This window comes from Argopecten irradians, chromosome 10 (assembly GCF_041381155.1).
Source record: "Argopecten irradians isolate NY chromosome 10, Ai_NY, whole genome shotgun sequence".
NCBI classification, from domain to species: Eukaryota; Metazoa; Mollusca; class Bivalvia; order Pectinida; family Pectinidae; genus Argopecten; species Argopecten irradians.
The window spans coordinates 19,171,160-19,198,370 of NC_091143.1; the positions used below are offsets into that span (position 1 = coordinate 19,171,160).

The 27,211-nt window shown below is 35.6% G+C and overlaps 2 protein-coding genes and 1 pseudogene across 5 annotated transcripts in view; all 3 read left to right on the top strand.

The window, feature by feature from the left end:
* The window catches only part of LOC138333337 (organic cation transporter protein-like), a 33,292-nt gene extending 24,826 nt beyond the window's left edge, over positions 1–8,466 (top strand). For both annotated transcript variants that reach the window (XM_069281650.1, XM_069281649.1), the window contains exons 8-10: positions 18–144; positions 3,165–3,237; positions 3,565–8,466. In XM_069281650.1, the coding sequence (XP_069137751.1) occupies positions 18–144; positions 3,165–3,237; positions 3,565–3,732 (368 nt within the window). In that variant the 3' untranslated portion in view covers positions 3,733–8,466. The remainder of the gene's footprint in view (positions 1–17; positions 145–3,164; positions 3,238–3,564) is intronic.
* Positions 8,467–8,744: 278 nt separating this feature from the next.
* Positions 8,745–27,211, top strand: part of LOC138333338 (organic anion transporter 3-like) — a 40,641-nt gene continuing 22,174 nt past the window's right edge. Inside the window, exon 1 of one of the 3 annotated variants that reach the window (XM_069281653.1) lies at positions 8,745–9,873. In XM_069281653.1, coding sequence (XP_069137754.1) covers positions 9,699–9,873 — 175 coding nt within the window. In that variant the 5' untranslated portion in view covers positions 8,745–9,698. The remainder of the gene's footprint in view (positions 9,874–27,211) is intronic. The other 2 variants (XM_069281651.1, XM_069281654.1) reach the window with 2 other exon arrangements.
* On the top strand, positions 15,649–26,577 carry LOC138333992 (uncharacterized; annotated as a pseudogene).

Sequence of the window (27,211 nt, forward strand, 5' to 3'; positions counted from 1 at the left end):
TTTCTAGGTCTTTGCAGGTGATGACGTCAATAGTCCACTGTCCATTCTTTCCACCATGCTGAATTACGTAGGCAAACTTGGGATCGCCGCGTCTTTCGCCCTGATCTTTCTGTACTCACCGGAACTCTACCCTACAAATGTGAGGTACATCATATGATAATGTTGGCATCAGAAGCTAGAAGCAATAACCACGCGTAAAAGTATTTTCGTACAGATAAACAAGAGCTGTTGGAGAACAGCAAAGCTCGCCTATTCAGAAGAAGTTGATGTTCAAGTATATTTACTATTTAAACATGGAAATATGACAAAAACAGACTCAAAAACTCCCTAAAGGGCCCCAAATTGGTTGTATTATCATGTTCAGCATCCATACACATTAGGAAAATAAAATCATAAGCATTTATGATGACGTATGCTAAACAATTGACAAAATAGAAACTTGATCAAAAACTTTAGCATGGAAATATGACAAATTAACAGACTTAAAAAAAAAAACCTTAAGGACCCCAAATTGGTTGTAATATCACGTTCAGCATCCACACACATTAGGAAAATAAAATCATAAACATTTATGATGACTTAAGCTTAAACAATTGACGAAACAGAAACTTTAACGTGAAATGGGACGCCAACGCTGACGCCGACGCCGGGGTGACAACATTAGCTCCCCCTATTCTTCGAATAGGCGAGCTAAAAAGGGCTACATTACATTATGTTCTTTTACAAAAGAATTGCGAACATCACAGAAACTATAGTTTACCAGAGTGAAATGTTATTTAATTTTTGGGACTAGCTTGCTGACTTAAGATAAATATTGAGACTTAACCTGCTATGGAAGTTGACATTTAACAAATATGGATACAAAGCCGGTACAATGTTATCTTATTATACGACTATTCAGAAGCCAAACCAGATAATGGATACTACTAGTATCCAATTAATTACTGTATACAAATGTTTGACGAGCTAGACAAAATTCACACTTTATAGTCTTAGTGATGCCTCCAAACATGGTAAGTTCATAGATCGAATCTAAATGCTAGCGTTGTAATCAAAGTAAAATCTCGTGTAGCTTGTCTTTACCCTAGGATGAGATAGATTCTAAGGTAACGCATACATGAAAATAATTTGTTTGTTTGATTAATTAACGTCCTATTAACAGCTATGGTCATGTAAGGACGGCCTCCAATGTATGCGGTGTGTTGCGTGTATGTTGTGCGAGATGCGTGTTGTGGGAGACTGCGGTGTATTCATGTTGTGTCTTCTTGTATAGTGGAACTGTTGCCCATTTTATAGTGCTATATCACTGAAGCATGCCGACGAAGACACAAAGCAACATACCCCACCCGGTCACATTATACTGACAACGGGCAAATCAGTCGTCCCACTCCCTGTATGCTAAGCAGGAGCAGAAACTACCACTTTTAAAGACTTTGGTGTGTCTCGGCCAGGGAACAGAACCCAGAGCCTTCCTCACAGGGGCGAACGTACAACATACACGCAACACACCGCATACATGGGAGGCCGTCCTTACATGACCATAGCTGTTAATAGGACGTAAATTAATCAAACAAACAAACCACAAATCATTATATAATCAAGCGATTCAAACGCTTTTAAGATCTGACGAACGTAATCTTCATCCGGCAGAAGCCCAGGGCCGTTTTCGATTATGCGATTTGACTGGTTGAACCTAGTTGTTCGTTTATGATGATTTTATATTGCTTTCAGACGAGCCTTGACAAAGCCCTACAGGCCTGTATCATAAACTGCAGGTCCGTCAGGATTTATACTTGAAATAATGACTTTTACAAACGGTCGAACCGGTTGTTCCGAATAAGCGAAAACGGCCCAGTACTGTTGCTCTTTATTTGCAAGCGTTCAAGTGATAAACTACCGTCCAATATAATCACCTGACCAAAAACGGCATATCTGTTATGGAAATAAAAGTGTCTTTCTTCTCTTATGTGGGTTTCCTTCTCAAATGGGGGTTTTGGGACAAAGATAGAGTGTGAATATATGGATAAAAATAAACCAAAAATTCGGCTCCTTAATTTCCATAAATTGAAGTTTTTAACATTGCATAATTTACTATGCTTACTGAAACATCTGGCGGCGCCCTTATAGAGAGCAACCAACTAAATGATTTTACATAGACCACAGTGTTAAACTTTGTTAAAGTTTTGTACTGTATTATTAAAACAAAGAAATATTAGTTAGGTATTGTGTTCTATAATTAAAGTCTAGGTTCTCATATAACACTAGATAGAAAAAAAAGTTTGGGTCCTTCTGCTCCAACCAGGGTAACTTTATTGAAATCAGGCGCATTTTGCACTAAAATATCCGGAAATTCTAATGTTTTTACCTATTCATTATCAAAATTGATATTTTGAACCTAAATCTCAATACGAATTTCCAAATTGATATTATGGTTATCTAGGAATAATTACCTGTCAGAAAACATTTTTACTTTTGAAATCCATAATTAGCCAGCCAATCAGCGGCCGGGTTAAAATTCTATCCTGGGCTCAATCTTGTATACACAGGGGCCATTTCGAAGGTTTTTTTATTTAGTTGGTTGATCCCTTAAGGCCTTGCCTTCAGTCATATTAGAATCTTACATGGGTCTGTGAAGTGGACAGGGATATCTCAACCCGAGTTAAAGATTTTGGCCGGTCAACCCGAGGCTTGCCGAGGGTTGACGGCCAAAATCCTTCACGAGGGTTGAAATATCCCTGTCCAATTCATAGACCCATGTTTGATTCTTTTTCTCCCATACTTAGTAGAAAAAATGATGAAATTCAAATTGGTTTCCAGCTTTTTCATCGCGCCATGATCGCAGGAACGTCGTTATGCGTCAAAATTGATGACGTCATCTACAATGCGCGCCGCAGGTACACCGCATGTATTGATGACGTCACGTTATTGTCTAGCGCGTGTAAGCTGTCTTACACGCCCCTGTGTAAGAGAGAGATATCTTTTCCCTAGCAACCACGGGATATTCCTGTGAAGTATGGGAGAAAGAACAATCTAACACTGTTAAAACTGGATATCCTTGTCCGGGGTAAGAGAAAATAATGTCTAAAGGATGGTTATGAGTATTTAAACAGAAACATATAAAATCATGAATATTTCAGTCTATAATGCTCTTTTGATATTGACAGGAATGTTGGTTTGGGATTATGTTCGGCAGCAGCTCGTATAGGCGGGATGGTAGCACCTTATTCCAACATATTCGTAAGTAAAACATCAGTGATTCTTTTGTGTGGGTCTCTAAACGTGAACACCGAAGTTCCTAAACCTTGTACACCGGGGGCTCTACGAGGCAAGTGAAAAGAAGTCCGGCCTAGAAACAAATTACTGTTGTGTTTCGGGCATCCTACGCTATTTGGGGACCAGATGTGTTTTTTGTTGTTACATGTGCCGTTGTGTTTCAAGCGTTCTACGCGATGTAGGGACCGGATATTTTATTTCTTCTGTTGTAACATTTACTGTTGTGTTTCAGGCGTCCTACACTATTTGGGGACCAGATGTATTCTTGTAACATTTACTGTTGTGTTTTAGGCGTCCTATGTGATTTGGGGTCCAGGTGTTGTGTTTGGGATCTGTTGTATCGTTGTCGCCCTCCTCGCATTGTTGTTACCAGAAACGAATGGTAAGGAGCTTCCACAGACAATAGAGGATTATAACGACTGGGTTAAACAGCCACCAAAGTCGTCACGGAAGCTATAGGATTTACCAATACGTCAGGCGACTATCCTTTGACAGCCGGCATTGTAAACCTGATATCGATAGAGGGGTCAAGATGTGCAACATATGTCGAGGAAATTCCACAAACTACACAGTACTTCCGGTTACCGGATGTATGCAGGAAAAGGTCAGCAAAACTACCAATACAAGATTTAATGTGCATAAAGGTTACTCCTTTTACCAAATATGTAAACATTTAGGCAGGATATACATTATCAAAGTTTCGTCATCAGTTCTATTTGTTTTCAATAGCAATGGAATCAGCGAGGCTTGGTGATTCAACAAAGCGTTTCGGACACGGTATCCGAAACAGTATATACGGTCACAATATCTTCGTTTCAAATAACTATTTATGCTTATCTTATTGGAAGTAATAACTCTAAATATTTAGTACCCTAAAAAATTCCACATAGGAGGGTTTGGATTGTCACCATTGTCAATGCAGAAATCTGAACACAGGACAATATTTTTGTTATAAGGAAAAAAAAAGAATATGTCTGTCTAGGGTTACCCGACCGACCCTAATTTTTTACCCTCGACCCTAATTTCTTTTCCACTTTTCAACGATTTTTTTTTAAAAAGTCCGGATTTCGATCTCAATCTTCGGTTCCGGCAATCATTTTAGAGTGAAAGACAAAAAAAGTCCTCCCGCCGACCGACCCTATTTTTTGCCAATGTAACCCTAAACAGACATATTTTTGGCCTAATATTATTTAAGACCTTAAGACCAAAAAATAAATATATTGAATTCTTAGAATGCATAGATAAATTGTCATTTACGATCTGTAAAGATGTGCTTTGATAATAGATCCACATTAAAGCACAGTCTATCAAAATGTATTCCAGATTACAAGTAACGATTTTCAATGAATTTCCCTATAGAGATACGTTGATTGTCTCACCAAAGGGAATCTCTTGTTGCGCAGGGTTCCAACAAGTACAACCTTTTTATGTAAGGACATTGTTATCCAACAAGTGCGTGTGACATAGTAATGACTAGCACAGTCATCGAAAAATGGCCAGAAAGAAAAAATAACGTCCTATTAACAGTCAAGGTCATGTAAGGACGGCCTTTCGTGTAAGTAGTGTCTTGCGTGTGTAAAGTGCGAGGTGCGTGATTTTGGGAGACTGTGGTATATTCGTGTTGTGTATAGTGGAGTTCTTGCCCTTTTATATTGCTATATCACTGAGGCATGCCGTCAAAGACAGCATGCAACATACTCCACTCGATTACATTGTTCTGACAACGGGCAACCCATTAGTCAAACTCCCGTTATGCTGAGCAGCAAATACCACTTAATACCTAAGGATCATCGACTTGCATTTTGAATGAACACTTGTGTGTACTTTGCTGTCTGTTAATTTGTTTGAGGAACGTTACAGTTTACACATCGTTCTAACAGTTAGTCATCAAAGCTCTTAAATATCCATTGTGGCTGTGTAACAAATATCCTTACACATTCTAATATGAAAAGACCAGTTAGACGTATGTATAACAGCCTTTGTTTACTAACACCAGCTATAAATAAGTAAGCGCTATGTATAATTAGTATCCATGGTAACACTTTATGAGTAGATAACAGCAACTGATTATTGTAACCATGGATACACATCTATTTAAATATTGTCGCCTAGTCATTTCACAGTTGCTTTGAATCAGTGGAACCCTTGTCTGGTATAACGTAATGTTTACCTGAGCTATCCATTACTCAAATGAACCATGCTACCTCCGGTCATCCATAGCATGTAATGGCAAATACCTTGACGTGTTGTAATTTTTAACACCTGAAATGAATTGTACTTTCTTCTCCTATTGCATGATCGCAAAAGGCGACCATATTTAGGATATTATCTTTCCTCTTCTCCCTAACGTCTCTCTTGACACCGCCTCTTTTTTGGCCCTTGGTTGAGCTCTCGCCCTTGTAAGGAAGGTTTCTGTCCCCTGGCCGAGACACACCAAAATCTGTAAAAGTGGTAGTTTCTGCTCTTGCGAATTAGTACTCAATATTCAGGGAGTAGGATGACTGGTTCGTCCGTTTTCAGTATGATGTGACAGGATGGGGTGTGTTGCTTGGTGTCTTCGGTTGCATGTTTCAGTGATATAGCACTATAATTTCAATATACAAGAAGACACAACACGAACATACCGCAGTCTTCCAAAACACGCACCACACACTTCATACACACCGCATACATGGCAGGCCGTCCTTATATGACCCATGCTGTAATTAGGACGTTAATAAATCAAAGGTAATGAAAACCATTGAACCTTGAAATGTTTTAGCTTCATCGGGGTATGAAATAAATTTTGTTTGCAAACTGAGTAAATCCGCAGCGGATTCTCACAAAAATTTGCAAACGAAATTTATTTCATACCCCGATGAAGTTAAAAAATGGTGACATAAATGCTTATAATTAATTTTAGACTACTTGATAAAATAAAATACGCTTAAACGTACGATTCCATCGATCATGTTTTTTCTACATCAATACACAAAGTCGACGTCTCTATTGTGATCTCATGATAACGTCGGCTATTCGCGCCATTCCCGGATTTTTTCTTCATTGTATATGAAGAAAAGGAATCTGCCAGTCAAAATGTCGGATTTAGTATGAGAAACAAATGAAAATTAATTATTTGTTCATGAAGCAATGCTTATCCAAAATACGTCCAAATTATACTTTATAAGATATCTTGTGTAAACGTTGATATAATATATATAATATATACTTTATGAAACATATGCATATAAGGATACCTCACACTGAAAATTATAATGGATATGTAATATTGATGTAATCAGATATGAGTATGAGTAAAGAAATCCTCCTATCGAATATAGCGGTTTCGCACAGCTTTGATTTAGTTTATAGTACTATATTTACGTCTTACTGTATCAACAGCCAGGATTATTATATAAATAAGTACAATTAAAAGATGTCAAATATTGTTCAATTTTAATACGCTCAGCTACTAATAAACACTTCTTAAAGTTATATGTGCCCTATTTTTCATACTCACAAATCAAGATGAGCTTTTAATATGTTATTCATCACCATAAATTACCAACGTTTTGAAAATTACAGTGCTTTCAATGCATAGGTTTTAATTTTACATGTACAAACAAGAGCTGAAAATGATTTTTGGCAGTACTGCCAAAAATCATTTATTTACATCAATATTGAAGTGAAATGAGTACATACGGTGAGACCATAAAGCCAAATTGTGGTCTACAATTTCATTACACATTTTTACAATGTTTTTATTAATCATAAAGTGACTTCTGCAGGTATGTTTTCATTTAAACATATTTAAGGCATAAAAACAACAATTTTTCAGTACAAAATTTCTGTGTTATAACTAATGTTTATAAGTCATCTGAAGCCATTTGAATGGTTTTTACAGCTTTATTCATCAAACCTTATGGTTTTTAATAAATAAATGATGAAAAAATAGCATGTCAAAATTAATGCCCAGTTACGGTACATATAACTTTAACCATATCTAACATGAGCTGCTAAGCTCAATATGTAATCAAGTTTAAATAAAGTCTATTATTAACTCTACGAGTATCAATTTTGCCTCTCCACTTAAGCTTCTCTTTAAAATATTTCCTGGTGGATCTTGAAGTACAGTAAAAGTTTGTATCCAAATTGGCAATGCTTAAGACTTCAACTACTGTGACCCTGCCTATGTAGGAAAGATTGCTAAAGAACCAATTAGAAATATGGGATTTTATTATGGATCGAATATATTAGGAAATTAAGCACAATATATTTTTCCGCATGAATTAAGACTTCCACGTGATTGTATGAATCTGTAAGTTCATAAATACAGTACTGTAGTAATCATATATGCAAATAGCTGAATACATAGTATTTGGATTTGGACATGTATTGATATATCAATGTTGTAATATTATTGATATTGTATATGATTGATTAAAAATATGAGAAAAAAATCTATGTCGCATTTATTGAATGTCGTAAATGTTTCTCTATATACTGTGTTTTGTAAACAGCTTAATGCAAATTGAAGTCATGCATTAATATCAGGATATAAACAATAATTGCATCTTAAAGATCACGATACGAAAAAGGCAAGTAAGAACTAAAGATGATAAGATGTTCATATTATGTCTACAATGCCGATTTCTTTGAGATAATTGAAAATACGATTATGTCTCACGACAAGTAACAAAGTGTACATGTCGGAGACATCGTAGACGATCCAACGTGCATATGATGTCTTGCGTGTGTGAAGTGCCAGATGCATGTCCTGGGAGACTAAGGTTTAATCGTGTTGTCTTCTTGTATAATTGAAATCTTGCACTTTTTAAACACTGAAGCATGCCGCCCCAATCGGTCTCATTATACTAGTAACGAGCGAACCACTCATTAAATTCTCATTTTTTTTCATTATAAATACAGAGAGGAAACATATTTACAATATCATATACAATCTTTAGTATTCGAAAACGGTATACAGAAGTTGTTTACATGAATAACATAGCTAAAGATAACAAATAATATTGTTAATTATCCTAGTAAAAGTACACAATTTCTTCAGTGTTTTTATGTTGGTAGAGTTCATAAGTTCATCAAACTTTATAGCATTTGGTCGTAGCAAAAAATATCGCTCAATAAAAATAGTTGTTAGGGCGGATAAGGTACTACATTCTAATAAATAATGGAATTCATCGCCAATTTACTGACTGTTACAATGTTGACGTTTTTTGTCATCGTATACAATATGTTGTCATCGGCCTGCATCAACAATAAATTTATGGTTGGTTGTACAAAATTTGCATAATGTTATTCTGTCTCTATCATCTAAGATATCTAAATAATTTTCAAAATTATGTGTATTATTAAAAATTCTATGACATATAGATTTAGAGGAGTTATTCACATCACTCTCCCAGTTCTGTAAGCAATGGCCATGTAATCTCAATTTGATGATACGTTATAACCATAATGGATTATAACCAGAGTTAAATTGATTATTTCACAAGTAGCTCATCCCGCACTTATTGAGCATAAATTTTACAAAACATACATATGTAACAGGCTAATCTTCAAGGTGGTGAATGTAACAAAGAAGTCTGTATAAAATGACATTAAATTTACTTCTGTACTTTTAGAATGGGTCAACTGTGACCAGTATGAAATTATTCTAGTGTTATACCAAGTACTCCCCGTATACCATACAATTAGAAGTACCGGCTTTTGATCCATGTAATAATTTGCAAAATTTCAAATGTATACGTTCAATTACTTTGAGATCAGTAAAACCCCAAACTTCACAACCATACAATAAATACCATACCTTTTATGATAAGCTCTAAGCAGGAGCAGAAACTACCACTTTTGTAAACTAAGGTGTGTCTCGGGCATGGGACAGAATACAGAGCTTATCTCACAGGAGCATCCGAAGGCCAAAAATGAGGAGATGTCAAGGGAGACGTATTAGGAATGAAGTTATTAGGAAAGAAGACAAGATTCTAAATTTAGTCGTTTTACGGTAATAGGGACAGTACATTACGCCCTTACTGCAGGGCCGATGATGCTTTTAATAAAACTGTGTTTATTAATTATGATAAAGAATATATCTTATAAACCTGTTTTTTTGTTATAAGACATAATTAGCTAGTATATTAAACATACACGCTGTCTTATATAATTCATCAGATACCCTAAATAACTTTGGTATCTACCGGGATGATAATGCTCCGTGTGTAAATAACTACTTGCTATACCTGCATGGTCAGCATTATCATTCATTACTATGTATGAAAAATACACGCTTGGCGATCCGTATCGGTTTCGCTCTGTCTATCGTGCGCAGCAAAATATGAAGCGGCCTACGCCGGTTTACACCAACTGTTTGTAACAACACATAAACGCATAGTATTCCTGGTGTTGGTAGGATGTAGAAGTGTATACAAATGGAGAGCACCGATCAATCACCGGAAGACTACCCTAAATCGTCCTCTTGTGTTATTGTTGATGACGTATGGCGGGTACTCCGACCATGGGGTCGTTATCAGCTGATCCAAGTACCTATCATCCTGCTGGCTTTCTTCCCGACCGCGTACGGCATGTTGATACACGTATTTATAGGTATGTATAGTAAATAGATTACCATAGACAGCTTTCTTCATGAGATACTATTAATAAATATACAAATTTTATCTTTGCCAATAAATATATATACAGTGAATGCAGTGTAAGACAATAGGTAAGACATATTGTTTAACTGTAGTCTGTGTAGTGTTTTGCTTTGCGATCGTGGGAAACAAAAACGATCGAATCGCGTTGTTTGACCTAACACATTTGTGTGTAGAGCAAAGGACAGGCTAGGTACTATTTAAAAGTAAGCTTGTCGGTAAATTTAAAGTCTTTATTCTTAGATAGTTAAAAAATTTAACGAACCAGAAAATAATAAAATTTGTGATCAATTCATGCGTGACCATCAAATGCAGTCGTAACCTTGTGTAACGCATTGTTGATTTGTAAAATCGATTTATTAATATAAAATAACTTGAGTACGTTTTATAATATGTTGTATGTATAAATACTGATTCATGTACTATTGTAGCAGCAATATTGTAGCTCAATAGACTTTTAGACAGAAAATGGTGTCGTCTTTAGAGCTACAATTGGTGCCTATTACTTCAAATTGAGCAAAGTAATGATTATGCAAATCATTATAAAACGTTTGTATGCATTCTATAGTACTTGTTTTATATAGCTGACCTACTAAGCAATAAATCTGAACCGCATATAAAATCAAATTCTCATCGAGGCATTGTTTGTTTGTTTGTTTTTTTTTTACATAATATGGTTTAATATGGTATTGAGATATTGAGATATTGATTTTATCTACCGATGTATTCAGTATTTGTTATTTACTCACACTGACCTCCTCATGATTGGAAAGCAAACTTAAAATGAGACTTATGATGAGTTTCAATAAGATTCCGACTGAAACATAATATAGATAGACTATAGATATGTATCACAGGCTATTGACTATTGATTATCAGTTATGGACATCTGGCATGCTTCGTCACTTCTCATAGTACAGTAGTACTAGTATAATTATAGAAGCCTTCGTGTAATACAGTAGTACAAGTGCACCAGGGAACACGTTGTTGTCCAGCACGTGCAATACACATGACACGCCTGATGAGAAGAACATTGTAGCATTATTCATTACCAACGATGTGTTGTTCGACTGCTTAAGGTTTTAAAAAATACTTTCAGACTTTTTCGAAGAATATGATTAATAATAGCTGTATTAGTAAACTCTGATCATAGCCATGACATAGACATTCCAAGCAATGTTTAACCATTTACGAATGAGAATCAATATATTTTTTAAGTTTAAAGTAAAACTACCGGGTACAATCATTATTAAAATCGTATACCTTATTATCTTCACCAATATTTTATCCAGTACGGACCTTTGTTTAGGTGTATATGGATCTAATCAAAGGTCATTAATTTCTATATTTCAAAAGTATTGTCAGTCTGATTAGCATGTAAATTACAAGAAAAATGACGGCCATAGGACGTCACCCTGATAAACTCAACATGGGGGCAAGTTCTCAAAAGGAATCTTAACTTAGTGTGTGTAATAAATTTAGTGTAACTATCGAAACCATAATATGCTATAAGTCGAATCACACCAGGTCATGTATTACCCAATGAGCATAGTGGAAAATCGGAGCATATCTAATATTATCATATTGATAAAACACTGAACAATAACACTGAACAACCCTGTATATGGGTTAAATGTAGTACTAGCCACTTTGGTTAGGATGACGTCTTTTCCTCATATTTACTTTTTGAAATAATCAATATCCTACAGACATACGTTTATGCGGATATCGTGTTACCCGGAACATACCGTTGTGTTCCATACTATTTAATCATATATAAAGTGAAATATTATATGGGGAAAACATGTAACTTGATGTCCGTACATATATAACTATGATGATACGGTTACAAACAATCTCTTCTCATGTTATGATGGACTAGGATTATACCTATAATTACATATATTTCTTGATGACCTTGCCCTTTCTGTTATCCTTTTCACATCTTAATCAGCTTACATCGTTATGGTAAAATATGTTCTGTGCTGTTCTCTATAGACGTATCACGTATAGTACTGCCCCTAGAACAGAACCCCGTGGAGGATCTGAGTTAGTATGAAGAGGAAATCAAATGTTTTGAACCCTTGAACTTCTATAGACTAAAAGATATGTTGTTGGTTGATTTCATTTATATAGGAAATTATACAAATATACCATGTCGCTTTCAAGTCTGGAGCATGAAGCGTGTACATAAATATTCTGAGATAACAGGCAAGTTATGGCACAACAAGTTAACAAACTTTTGAATCTCGGCATCAAAGATAGAACTACAACACACAGCATATTACATGCACATGGCATATAATTACTTTCTAGTTATATACGTTTAATTATTACGCAAATCTCTTTATAATTCTTAAACACTGGACACAATGGGATAAGGTTTAGCTAAGGTTTGATTGAGACGTCAAATAATCCATATTTCAACAAGTGTGTCTTTGTATTATGCTGATAATTTTTCTCACGTGAATGTGTACTTCACTTTACTAGCCACATTCACAGGCTTGGTCATGTTTCGATCTTTAAAGTTAGTTGATTTGTTGTTTTTAGAACGAACTCCTTTATATGCAATGTATTGCATGTGTAAGGTCTGAATGTTTTGGGAGGCTTTATCAGCACTTTTCCCATTTATATATTGCTATCGTTTAACTCAAGGCAAAAACGGTATCAAGATAGACGCAGGTAGGGCGTTAGAATTGTTCCTTCTGCATATTGCATCATCGTACAAGGCGACTAAATTTAGGATATTATCTTTCTCTTCTTCCTACCTTAGGAAGTGGGCTAGGAAGGTCTCGCATGCATCACCCCCACTTAAAAAAAAGAACCTCCGAACCAATATTTTCTGAACCCTTATGACCCACTGATCTTAAATGAAAATGTTAACATTGCATAAGTTGGGATGGACGTCATTATGACGTCATTAAGATTGGTACCATCTCGAATTTCGCTAGAATTGACATTTTTCAACCGAAATAGTCAAATGATATTTTATTATAACCACAAATACATATCAGGATTAATATAAGTAGTGAATTGTACACAGAAAATAAAAAAAAAGAAATTAAGTTATTTGGCCGGCATCTATCAATCAATAAAACAAAATATATAGAGATGCAAAAGAGAATCACTATTACACCATCATGAGGTTTACAAAACATCACCGGGCGCGTATAATGGCCATATGCTTGTTAATTTTAAAACTCCAAACCGCTGACACTGCAGTTTCCTGGTGTATTATAATTTCCTTAAATAGAACATTGGCTATTGACAATTTATTAGTAGAAAAAATATATGTAAATTTGACAGAAGGTGGTACAAGTCACAGTTTCCAAAATTTTCTAACATAATCCATTTTCATGTTTGACTAGCAGCGTCTCAAAAATAATCATTACAGCACAACATCAACTGATAGCGTAACAAATGTAAATTTATGTCTGTTTCCGTTAGTATCATTAACAGTTTCCAAAATTTTGGGTTCTTTGGAAATAAGCATATCCATTGTTTATTTCCTATAAATAGCATAAGCAAAATGTCAGGTTGTTGCTACAGTGTCACACATTTCTTTCCCAAGTTCTCAATGATAATAATTATTATCGTGTGTGCTTTCTCCGCTCACTGCTCTATCCACTGAAGTGACTTGGCATGTCTGGTAACTGGTACATGCAGTCCGGATCAGAGTAATCGAGATATCAGTATCCAATTCGTCGAAAGGGAGAGCGTCGTCTTAGATGTCGATGAGCTGATGTGACAGTAAATTACCAGTGTTGCTCTAGCCTGTCATCTTTCATGACCCATCCATGGCCAGGGTTCGAATTAGGAACAACGGGTTCAGGGACGTGGGAGCTTCTCCGACAGGAAATTGGCCCTGCAGATAAGGCGTTAGAATTGAACCTGCTGTGGCCCTGCAGGTAGGGCGTTAGAATTGTACCTGCTGCCCCTATTGCATGATCGTAAAAGGCGACTAAATTTAGGATCTTTTCTTTTCTCTTCTTCCTAACTGACTTTATCTTTCCTAATGCCTCCCTTGGCACCGCCTCACTTTTGGCCTTGAGTTGAGCGTTCGCCCCTGTGAGGAAGGCTCTGGGTTCTGTCCCCTGGCCGAGACACACCAAAGTCTATAAAAGTGGTAGTTTCTGCTCCTGCTTAGCGTTCAGCATACAGGGAGTGGGACGACTGGTTTGCCCGTTGTCAGTATAATGTGACCGGGTGGGGTGTGTTGCTTGGTGTCTTCGGCGGCATGCTTCAGTGATATAGCACTATAAAAAGGGCAATAGTTCCACTATACAAGAAGACACAACACGAACATACCGCAGTCTCCCAGTACACTCACCTCGCACAACATACACGCAACACACCGCATACATGGGAGGCCGTCCTTACATGACCATAGCTGTTAATAGCACGTTAATAAAACAAACAAATGAACCTGCTGCCCCTATTGTATGATCGTAAAAGGCGACTAAATTATGGATATTATTTTTTCTCTCACTTTTGGCCTTGAGTTGAGCGTTCGCCCCTGTGCGGAAGGCTCTGGGTTTGTCCCCTGGCCGAGACACACCAAAGTCTATGAAAGTGGTAGTTTCTGCTCCTGCTTAGCGCTCAGCGTACAAGTAGTGGGACGACTGCTTTCGCCCGTTGTCAGTATAATGTGATCGGGTGGGGTGTGTTGCTTGGTGTCTTCGGCGGCAGTGATATAGCACTATAAAAAGGCCAACAGTTCCACTATACAAGAAGACACAACATGAATATTCATCAAACTTATGAACCCTCGTGCGACCATAGGTGACACAGGTGATATCCTCGAGGTCTTAAATGTAAAGTGTTTTACTCTTCGCCAAGCATAGAAAGCACTTGCAGCATACTATTGTATTTTCTGTAGAGTCTTTACTGGACTGACTTTTCCCACTCCCTTGAAGGTGCTGGTTTTTCACATCTGGTGTATGCATGGAGACACCATTGAAGACTCCAGAAAAAAGTTCTACAGTGCTCCAAAATTTGGCAAAGAGTGGAACTTCACTGCAGACCTCATTTATGTCGTCAAAGAATCCACCTGTGTCATCTATGGTCACTGAAGATTCACAAGAATGATGCATTGTGCTTCATACGAATTAAGGAGAACTTTTCCATCATGCCAGGAAAGTCTGGAACATCATATACGATATATGTTAATCATTAGGTCGGAAACAGGAAGAGCTTTCAAATTCCTGAATCCGGTGTTTCAATCTGATTAAAATACATATCCTTATAACCATTCCATTCAATAAAGGATCTCTTATCAAGCGTAGTGGTAATAAGGATTTGTATTTTGAGCAGATTGACGGTTGGCAATTTAGAACCACGGTGGTAAACCGATAATGCATCAGCTATCAGCTTTTCGACATCGATGACATGATAATGGTTACCATTGAGAACCAGTGAAAGAAATATGGGACACTGTAGTAACCATATAACATTTCCTTACGTTACACACAGGAAATCAATGGATGTGCTTATTTTAAAAGGCATGAAACGTTTCGGAAACTGTTATGATATTAACGGAAACACGTGCTTACCTAAATTTTAATTTGATACCCTTTTAATTGGCGTTGTTCTTAATGGTTCATCTTGTTAAGAGTTTAGTTTTGAGATTAACGTATAAGACAGAAAGACTGACAAAGTAGTGTGATGTTAAGATTGGTCTACTATGTACTGTTTGCAATTTCCACTGCTTTGTTGGTCTGATATTAGCATGTTTAAAACGACGGTTGGAGTGGATAGTTATAGCTCTGTCGGACCTTACACAGGGAAAGAATTCCAATCGTAAGTAAACAAGTTTCACGCTTGCACAACTCCATTGAGCTATAAGAATGTTAGGAGTTCCGTCCCTTGCTGATCCATATATCATAGCCTCCTCTTACAATGAATTGCACCACGGCGGAAACAGAGAGGCTTCGTTGGGAATGAAGCTGAATGGGATGCAAGAATGCATGGGAGTATGGGCGCCTACATCCTCGATACTCCAAGATTCATAATTTGTTTGTTACAATGTGTTACAGAAAGTCATAATGTTAAAAACAAGTGAAAAAAGAAAAAGAAATAAATTCTTGACAGAGATATATAATGCTGCATGATGACATTATCCAAATACATATGATGGTATTCATTTATCAATTAATTTACAAGTACATACATGTAGTTACATGTACATATATGTACATATATATGGCATGGCATGCATGTTACAATGTACATTTAACTGAGTATTTGAATAAGTAAACCAAAACAATATTTTACGGAGGTAATTAAGAATTACATAGAGAGTACATCCCTATCTTTTTTTGTTAAAAATAAAAAATTGGATTTATATAATAATATTTCGGAATGAAATTTGTCGCAAAGCTAGTATTGACTCATTTTTATAAAAAATAGTGAGGCTCGTATCCAGCACAATCAATACAAAAGGGGCATAATATGTCCTAGCGTTTTGGTTCCCCGTTTTTGAAGGGAACATTCCTGGAATATCGATTTTCGAAGTCTATATACATGTAACTACTGTTCATGTACCGGAATGTCTGGTTAGCATGTGGTCAGTGTTCGTATATGGCAAGCCAAGCCGTTTGGGTTTTTACTAATTGGAATGAAGATATCTCTATTTAAAATGAAGATATCTTTATTTAATTAAAGATATCTGTAATTTAAATATATATTTCTATTTGAATAAAGGTGTGTCATATTTAAATACAGATATCTCTATTTCTACTGAAAATAGAAATATCTTCTTTTAAATTACAGATATCTCTATTTCAAATTAAAATATCGCCATTTGAATTACAAATATCTTTAATTATAATTGAGATATCTCTATTTGAATTAAAGATATCCCAATTTATAATTAAAATATCTTTAATTTTGATTATATAGAGATGTCTTCATTACAAATACAGATATCTCTATTTCTAATACAGATATCTCTATTTCAAATAGAGATGTCTTTAATTGAATTTGAGATATTTGCATTTACTTTGCAATACAGATATCTCTATTTAAAATAGAGATATTTCTATTTGAATTAAAGATATCTGTATTTACACGTGTTTGCTCAGTACGAAGGTTAATTTTTGAAACACAAAGAAAGTAATGGTTACTCCCTAATCCTGATCAATGTTAATGAAACGCTTGTTTTGGATTGTATTTTATTAAATTGGATTTCAGGTATCCATATGCATGTATAACTTTTCGCCTTGAGTTGAGCGTTCGCCCCTGTGAGGAAGGCTCTGGGTTCTGTCCCCTGGCCGAGACACACCAAAGTCTATAAAAGTGGTAGTTTCTGCTCCTGCTTAGCGCTCAGCATACAGGGAGTGGGACGACTGGTTCGCCCGTTGTCAGTATAATGTGACCGGGTGGGGTGTGTTGCTTGGTGTCTTCGGCAGCATGCTTCAGTGATATAGCACTATAAAAAGGGAAATAGCTCCACTATACAAGAAGACACAACACGAATATACCGCAGTCTCCCAAAACACGCACCTCGCACAACATACACGCAACACTACGCATACATGGCAGGCCGTCCTTACATGACCATAGCTGTTAAAAGGACGTTAATAAATCAAACAAACAAACAAACAAGCATGTATAACTGTAGGTCTATTAAACTGATAAACTTGCTATTCGGAGGGGATTTCATAAGAACAGGATATGGAAACTGCTCTCCGGAAAACAGAGCGAACTGTTGCAGCTATAATTGAATAATATTGAAAGCGCAAAACAGAGAGTCAAGGGAGCAGTCGTTTTCCCTATTTTTATTGTTAAATACATGTACAGATATCTCTATTTCATGTCAAATAAAGAAATCTTTAATTCAAATAGAGATATCTGTTTGTTTAATAAAGATATCTATTTCTACAATAAATAGAGATACCTGCATTTGAACAGAGATATCTTTAATTGAATTAGAGATATCTGTATTTGAATAAGAGATATCTGTATTTGAATAAGAGATATCTGAATTTGAATTAAAGATATTTTTTATTTTAAATGCAGATATTTTCATTTACAATAAAATGCATATATCTCTAATTGAAATAGAGATATATCTATTTCGTGTTTAATTAGAGATATCTCTATTTTAAATAGAGATATCTGTAATTTAAATACAAATATCTCTAATTGATGTAGAAATACAGATATCTTTTTTTTCACTCAGAGCAGCAGAGAATCAACTAACCACCAGCTAACAGCAAATTTTCTTTTTTTTAAAACTGAATTTTATCTATTCTACTTCAACACATACACCTACACAATTATACATTTTTAACTAATGCATACAGTACACACTTATATACTGTATATACATACATACATAATTCATTCATACATACATACATACATGCATACATACATACATCTATTCTACTTCAACACATACACCTACACAATTATACATTTTTAACTAATGCATACAGTACACTTATATACTGTATATACATACATACATAATTCATTCATACATACATACATACATGCATACATACATACATAACATACATACATACATACATACACACATACATACATACACACATACATACATACATGCCGCACACACACACACACACACACACACATATACATATATACATACATACATACATACATACATACATACATACATACGTAGTCCGTACATACACCCTCACATACATACATACATACATACATACATACATACATACAAATGCATATTACATATTGATATAATTTGCATAGCTGATACTGTGTTTTATTATCATTTTCTCATCACGGTGATTACTTTTCTTTTGATTTTTAATACTCTATATCACATATCAATGACAATGTTGTATTACATATTTTCTAAAATTACCCTTCCTGAAGCATGCCTGTTATATATAGTTACAGACCAAACATCTGACATAATATCATCTAATATGATATATTTAATTTAATTATACAGATATCTTTATTTTGAATACAGATATCTTTATTTCTTTAGGTAAAAACCCTTGCCATATTCGTATGGATGTTATTTGACTTAACATTTTACAAGTTTTTTCAATGTATAAAATACAGAAGTAAACATGCTTATGAGCAGAAAATTCAATGTAGTATTAAAATAAAGAGTAGATACGTGGGTCTGCTGCTGTCGGACACCTTCACCGACTCCAGGTAAACGACCAATCAGAAAGCACGGGGAGGGCTTTCAACTAAAACCACGAACAAACCGATACTTGTACTTTGTTCACGGTTACTTCAAAGGAACGTGGCGATCAGAAAAACAATCGAAAGGAAGGCAGTGCGTTTCCGCCATGGTGCAATTTGTATGTTATGAACAATTGTTTATCTCGGCCAGGAGGACATTACCAAAATCCAACAAAAACGGCGTCAAGGGAGAAAATCCAAAAAACACGATCCGAAATTTAGTCGCCTTTTACGAAAATCATTGTTGTAGTAGGCAGTAGGTGCTATTTTCCCATTTCAAATTGGTTTTTATTTGTTTCATTATTTACGTTCCATCAAGTCATAGTAATTTAAGTACGGCCTGATATTGGGCCCGTAACATGCTTGGATGGGCTATCAAACAACTTCTTCTCAAGAACCAGTAGCCCCAGGGTACTGATATTGGGCATGTAGTATGCTGGGATGAAGGGCTACCAAGTTTGTTCAAATGAATGACCTTGACCTTCATTCAAGGTCACAGGGATCAAAAAGGTTAAAATCTTTAATCAACTTCTTGAGAATAACTAGGAGGCCTAGAGACCTGATATTTGGCTTATGACATGCTGGGATGAAGGGCTACCAAGTTTGTTCAAATGAATGACCTTGATCTTCATTCAAGGTTACAGAGGTCAAATATGCTAAAATCTTTAAACGATTACATTGTGTTGTGCTAATAGTCAGATGACCGTTAAGGCCCATGGGCCTCTTGTTTCTTATCCTGACCTTTTAAGAATCAGTTTTGTTTAGCATGCCTTGTAGTTTGGCCCTAAATAACCTTAGTTGTCGATGGGCCGTAAAACTCAAACAAACAAACAATTTTCTTCAAACTTGGTGATAAGGTTAAATGCCTTTAGGACTAGGCCAAGTTCGATCGCGACTGTTGATGGACCTTATTTAGCGGAGTTATGGCCCTTTGCTTAGATAAAAAGTCAGTTTCTGCCACTTCCGTACAATAACTGTAATAATTATAACCGATTTTCTTCAAACTTGGTAACAAGGTTGAATGCCTTAAGTGTCTGGCCAGGTTCGATCAACTATTTCAGTGGATGTTATTTATCCGAGTTATGGCCTGTTAATTTACTACAAATGTCATTTTCTGCAGTTTCTGTGTGAGTAATGGCCCTTTGATTTTTAAAAAAGTCATATTCTGCCACTTCCGTACAATAACTAACCGATTTTCTTCAAACTTCTAACAAAGTTAAATGTCTTACTTCCGAATAAGACTTCAGTTTATTTTTTCATGTTTCAACCAAGATTAACCTAACCTCAATAATGTTTACCTACAATATGTCCTGAAAGCGGGGGATGGAAATTCCACGAATTCGCTTGTTAATGTTAAGTATAGAAAATGGAAAGGGCCCCATTTTTCCTGCAAGCCCTTTCCAATTATATAAAGGGGCCCCATTTTATCCGAGAAAGAACCTATGTATGGAACACAAAACCCTGCTTGACGTAAAATTAAAATGCAAGATGTCCCTACCTTACCATGTAAAGATGGAAAAACTAGTTCAAGTCATTGAATTATAATGATAATATCAACTGTACATTATCAATTTTATGTTTTGTATACAAAACGTTTAAAAGGACCATTAGATATACCCATTGAAATGCCGGGTGTGCGTGACGACATGCTTCAGTGAAATAGCATTTGTATGAAAAGGACAAAAGTTTCGTTATTACACGGAGATACAAGTAAGAAAACTAATTACGTTAAAATCATCCATATAAGCAGAAAGGGAAACAATCAGTTTTAATTAAAGACTATGGCTTGTTTGTCCAAACTGAGGCTGTATCAATAGAAGCGTTGGACAAAAGAAAGAAAGTCAGTTAGGAAGATAAGATGAGAAAGATCTTTAAGTTAGTCGCCTATATATAAATTGAAACCAATGCTTGACGACGCATGAATATGACAAACGATTTAGAAATGACAAAACAATAAAAAAAATCTTTAAAAAATTACATAAGGAAATTTCGATGGCCTAAGATGTAGTTACAACACCAAACAAATGCAAATGATCGTAACATATGTTAACATTGAAGACTCATTTCACTGATATGCCATCTGGTGCAATGATAGACAATTAACACGCGGTAATTAGGACGACGGCGGGTACCTAAATACGACCCGCGTTATGAAAATTTCCTATTAAATTTATTTTAAATCAATTGCTCAGAAGGTGATGATAAGTGTAGTATTAACTTTAAGTGAATATTTTTCGGCGATTTTTTTTATTTTGAATGATACGAATTAGCAGTATTCTTCAGTGCGGTAGTCATCTGAATAAAAGCTCGCGAACATGCCGCAAAAATGCACTCGGCATATCGCAAACAATAAATGACATTAACACGCAAACAATAAATGATTTTAGCACGTGAAACTGGAGGTGGTAATCTAAATTTAATATCATGTCAGGGGAGGCTACTGCAAAATAGCTCAACCAAATTATTTTGTCAACCGAGTACTATCCAAATACAATATAGAATCATTGACACACAAAGAAAAATGTTGTATTATAAGATTTTATTTTTTAACGAAATTAAATTTATAACATATGCAATTAAATTATTGGTTCCTACATACCTTGTCATATATGCAACAGGGAGGTTAAGCAGTCCATACAATAAATAAAATTAGCGTGTAAGTTCGCTATTCATAATCTGTATTTCCTCCTTTACTCTGGCCAATTTCAGGTCAATGAAATTTCTCTTTTCTTACCAAAGGGTTTACACCTGCCGTGCAGGTGGGGCGTTAGAATTGTACCTGCTGCCCCTATTGCATGATCGTAAAAGGCGGCTAAATTTAGGATCTTATCTTTTCTATTCTTCCTAACTGACTTTATCTTTCCTAATGCCTCCCTTGGTACCCTTTCCTAATGCCTCCCTTGGTACCGCAATCTGCTTAAAATACAGATCCTTATTATCACTACGTTGGATAAGAGGATCTGAGAACATCCCATTAGGGGTCACGTCAAGATGACCTTTTGAAATAGCCAATCAAATTTGCACTGCCAGATTCTTGACTGGCGACGAAAGAGTTTGAAAAAGCTGTCCAAATTATTTTCGTGTATGTAGTCATCTCGCCCAAGGTGCACAACAAAGCTAATCGCATATGTTTACTGGGGCGAAAAGACGATTACAATTAATGTTGTAAGGTGTAGAAACTGCATTTGCTCTGAAGTACACTTGGTATAAAGGTCATCTCTGGACGTGAACCCTTATGGGATATTGTCAGATCCTCTTTTGAACGGAGTGGTTATAAGGATCTGTGTTTTAATCAGATTGTTGGTACCGCCTCACTTTTGGCCTTGAGATGAACGTTCGCCCCTGTGAGGAAGACTCTTGGGTCTGTCTCCTGGCCGAGACAGACCAAAGTCTATAAAAGTGGTAGTTTTTGCAAGGAATGGTGGCTTGTAAAGTGGAATTCTAGTGCTACGCCGCCGAAGACAACAACCGAAACACCCCAACCGGTCACATTATACTGAAAACGAGCGAACCAGTCGTCCCGTTCCCTTAATGCCGAGCGCTAAGCAGAAGCAGAAACTACCACTTTTATAGGCTAAGGTGTGTCATATAGGCAAGGGGACATAACCCAAAGCCGTCCTCACAGGGGTATAAGCGCTCAACAGAAGGCAAAAAGTGAGTGGTGTCAAGGAGACAAAACAAAAAGTATGCAATTTAAATGTATGCGAATTTAAACAATTGTTAATTATTAATTTGGATTTCTATTCAGGGTTGTGTTATTGATAAAAAGAGCAAACGAATCAATTATAACATTTAAATGGTTAGATGGTTACAATGTAATTCCTACCAATAAAGTGCCCGGGTAACTTTTTGGTTAGATGTTATTTTATAAAAAGCATTTTATGATTTTTATGATCTTCCTGATGATCCTGACACTTGTTATATCTATTAATAATGAGTAAGCTTTCGGCAATATATGTGTCGCGATGTGTCCACATCAAAGTTGTGCATTTGCTACCAATCGGCTAGTTGAACACGTTTGCCGGCAGTTAGAAGACACATTCGGCTGTGTCTCCCATGAGGTAGCGTTTGTAACTATGCTAATTTTGTAATTGCATGCATTTCATATTTATTTGAGAAATATCTTAGATGTATTGTTGATTAATATTATTTATGCGTCGCAGTCATACCGGATGTTGCATATTAACATAATTAATATTAGCGTATTCATAATGTCGTGCTACTTTAGTGAATGTCAAAAGGTTGATATTTGCAAGACTTTGTTTTTGTACAATGTGTCATTTTTTGTCTAAAAGCTGCATTTTATCGTGTGACAGAATTTAGGCGAGACATGATAATAACACATTACATTCATAGATATGTTATGGAGATAAGCCGAAAACTGTACAATGTGTTGGAGAAAGAACTGTTTCGAGGCCCGTCAGGGTCGAGATCTGTTCTTTCTCCAACATATTGTACAGTTTGAGGCTTATCTCTAACTTAAAACATAGCAAGTCTTTGTGTTAATAAACTACACTTTTATTTCTAATATAATCCAGGTTTTTGCCTTTGTCTATAAGATAACTTTCTTATATTAATTTAAGCGATATAATAAGGTAGCTTTAGTGGCTTTTATTGCTGAAAGGACATTTCTGTCCAATGCCTGATATGGTCAAGAAATGACAAATGAAACTAGACTTGCAATTTAGGCGTTTGTTTGAAAGCGTCTTGCTAAAATAATCGCATATAATAGTAATTTTCCAGGCTAGTTCAAAACAGTCCGTGCCCCCAGAAAATTTCGACCTCTCTAGGGACAATCTTGGCTTTATTTATACCATGTGCAATTTCATTCAACAAGCCAATGGGATTTAGGTGAAATTCTGTAAAACTACAGTGTATATGATTTGGAAATTTAAAATCAAAAGTACAAAAACAAGGTTTTCAGAAAGCGGAAATTGGAGTTAATGCTGTAGATAAGTGTTAAATGGTGAATTCATAATGAGGAAAACTCGATATGGGATATAACCAGAAATTCTGTGGATGTGTTTAATTCTGCATCAATAGAGGATTAAATTATCTTCATATTCATTGTGTGGGATTTTATTCGTAATTTGGATTTAAGAATTATGGAATATTCCGGCAGGTTGTGTGTTGTGTAACTCTCCCATAAGTTACCTTTTACTGTCTTATATTAGAGTCACATACAAGACAGAAAAATGTAACAAATAGGACAGTTACAGGTAATGGTTCCATAATCCTGAAATTACAATAGATGACATCACAACTATGTTTGAAACGTCATTACTATAGCCGGTCTTAGAAATTTAATGACATAGTAAGAAATAACCATATCTGCTTCTGCTGTCCTGTTGCCCATATAATGTGCATTGCAATCGGGTAAGGAGTATCTGTTTCAAGTCTTGTTTCAGCCAATATTTAATCACCAACAACATACATTGCGTGCAATTTAGATTGCGTGTATAAAGACTTCAGTTTTCGAAAGGAGGTTAAACGATTTGAAAACCAAACAAACCTTTCAATTTACTATGGCTTTTTCGGACGACAGAAACAAATGTAACTGGCGAGTGATATTGTTAAAGAAATAGGCGATTTAAGGATGTATTCTGCTGAGGGGTCAAACATTTCTTGTAAATACATTTTTTTCTTATAACTGTTGTTGAAAGAGGGGTTATTGACAAACAAAAAATGTAATAAAAAATATATATGTTGGTGTACTTGTTTTTTCTCTATAGCTTCTTGAAAATTTGACGGATCGCCAGCTGTAAATCAAACCGCACGTGACTTTGTATTTTTTATTGTGTGTGCTACGATGTTTGCTCCGACATTGAATAAAAACACGTGCGTTTGTGAGCACGAGGCGTGGCTATATTACACCTGGCGATCGGTCAATGCCTACTTATTTTAAACTTTTTTCATCTAAATTTTTTCCATGTAAAAAATTCAATTATGAACAATAATTAATTAAATAGAAATAAAAAAACAAAAAAAAAACAAAAAAAACAGAGTTATCTCCCTGGCGATTTACTAAATACACTGTATTCATTTGGGTGCATCCAAATCAATGCAAACATATTTTTATTCTTCCAAATAGTAATAGTATATAGTTTTTTTTTCAAAATATATATTGTTTTTCAGATACAAATAGAGGACATTGAGAATCATATATAATAATAAATTTTGCCACTTTTAACATGACTAACAGAACCACAAAGTACAGGTCTTAGTTATAATATTCACATTTATTTTACATACTTACAATTATGTAAGAATGTTGAATAAATTAATTTAATAAAAAATGTCTTTTAATATATTTTTTTTAATTTCACCTATATGTACAGGGTGTCCTAAAAAACATGTCCTGACTTTGACAGGTAATAACTTTTCCAATATTAAACTTTATTTGAAAATTCAAAATACCTTGGAAACCAGGTGTATCCTAATTTAACTTGATTGGGTACACATATACTCATTACATCATCATTACGTGATGACGTCATGATTGAAATGATGATGTCATCGATGATGTCACAATTCAGTGACTTTTCAGCAATTTGACGATTCAGGCTGAAATAATTGAACTTTATTATGCGACCGGAAAATCCCCAACTTTAGTAAATGAAATGTTAAGAAAACGTCCCCCAGGTACATGTATACATGTATGCAGGCCATCTCCAGGAAGCGGATTTACAGAACTGTATCAAAACTTGAAGTTCATGGATGTGTTACCGATCGCAGGAAAGGAAGTAGTAGTAGACGAAGGAGTGCTAGGTGCGACGAGAACATCAGTCAAGTACAGACCATTATAGAGGAAACACCACAAAGGTCCATCAGAAAGGTACTATCTGACATGAACCAACATCCAAGTAAATAATCAGTGCAAAGGATTCTGAAATTCGATCTCAAATTGACACCATATAAAATATCTGTAATGCAACACCTGGAAGAAAGCGATATTGCATCGAGATTAAGATTCACGAACTACGTGCTGGAACACGACGACATTTTTGAGAGTGTGTGGTTTTCAGATGAGGCTCACTTCACATTGAGTGCCCAAGTTAACAAGCAGAACATGAGGTTTTGGGGGACATCCAAACCAGACTTTCATGAAGAAAAACCTCTGCATAGTGACAAGGTAACTGTATGGGCAGCTTTAAGCAGACATGGGGTCATTGGACCTTTTTTCTATGAGACGGCAGGCGAAACGGCTACTGTTACGTTTGGGACACCCTGTATTTACCATTTTATTGTTTTCACAAGAAGAATGAGTTGTGTAATGCCATAAATATGATGTGAATAGTAAATATAAGTTGTAAAAAGTTTTATAACTCATTAGAATTCCATTTCACATCTGCTTCAAACTTCAGTATCCAGTTCATTAGTATACATAAATAATTCATCAACGCATGTTTAATTTACTCCGCCGTACAGCTAACAAGTATATACCAGGTATATATAAAGAGCAATCAATCAGGACACAACAAAAGTGCTAGCAAGAATTTGTTGTTGTTATTTTTTTGATATAAAATATATATATTTATATAAAATCTGATTTTGCTCCAGAAATTGCCTTCATTGACAGGATTAAGAAATTTAATCTAGACTATCCCTATACATGTGTAATGGGTCTGGGTCTGGGTCAGTATTAGGTACAGTAGTTTATCTGTAAATTTGTGATCCAAGATTGGAACTCTTGTCTTGTCATGTATTTGTACAGTTCATGTCTATATATCCAACATGAAAGAAGCAAACACAATACTGCATTAATGATTTATTTATTTCACATAATAATTGCACCTGATAACATACACCAAGTATATCTAGTAATGCAATGTTCAGCCACTCAAATATTCAGAGATACCTACTTTAGTATTTTACAAGAGACTTGTCACGAACTCGCTACATACTTCTCAAATTTAAGTGACGACTAGATGATACACAAATTAGTAGGTAGGAATCCTCTATTTATATACAAGACACAACACAAACATACCACAGTCTCCGAAAACACGTACCTCGCACTGAATACATGCTACACACTGCATACATGGAGGGCCGTCTTTTCACGACTCTGGCTGTTAATAGGACGTTCAAATAAT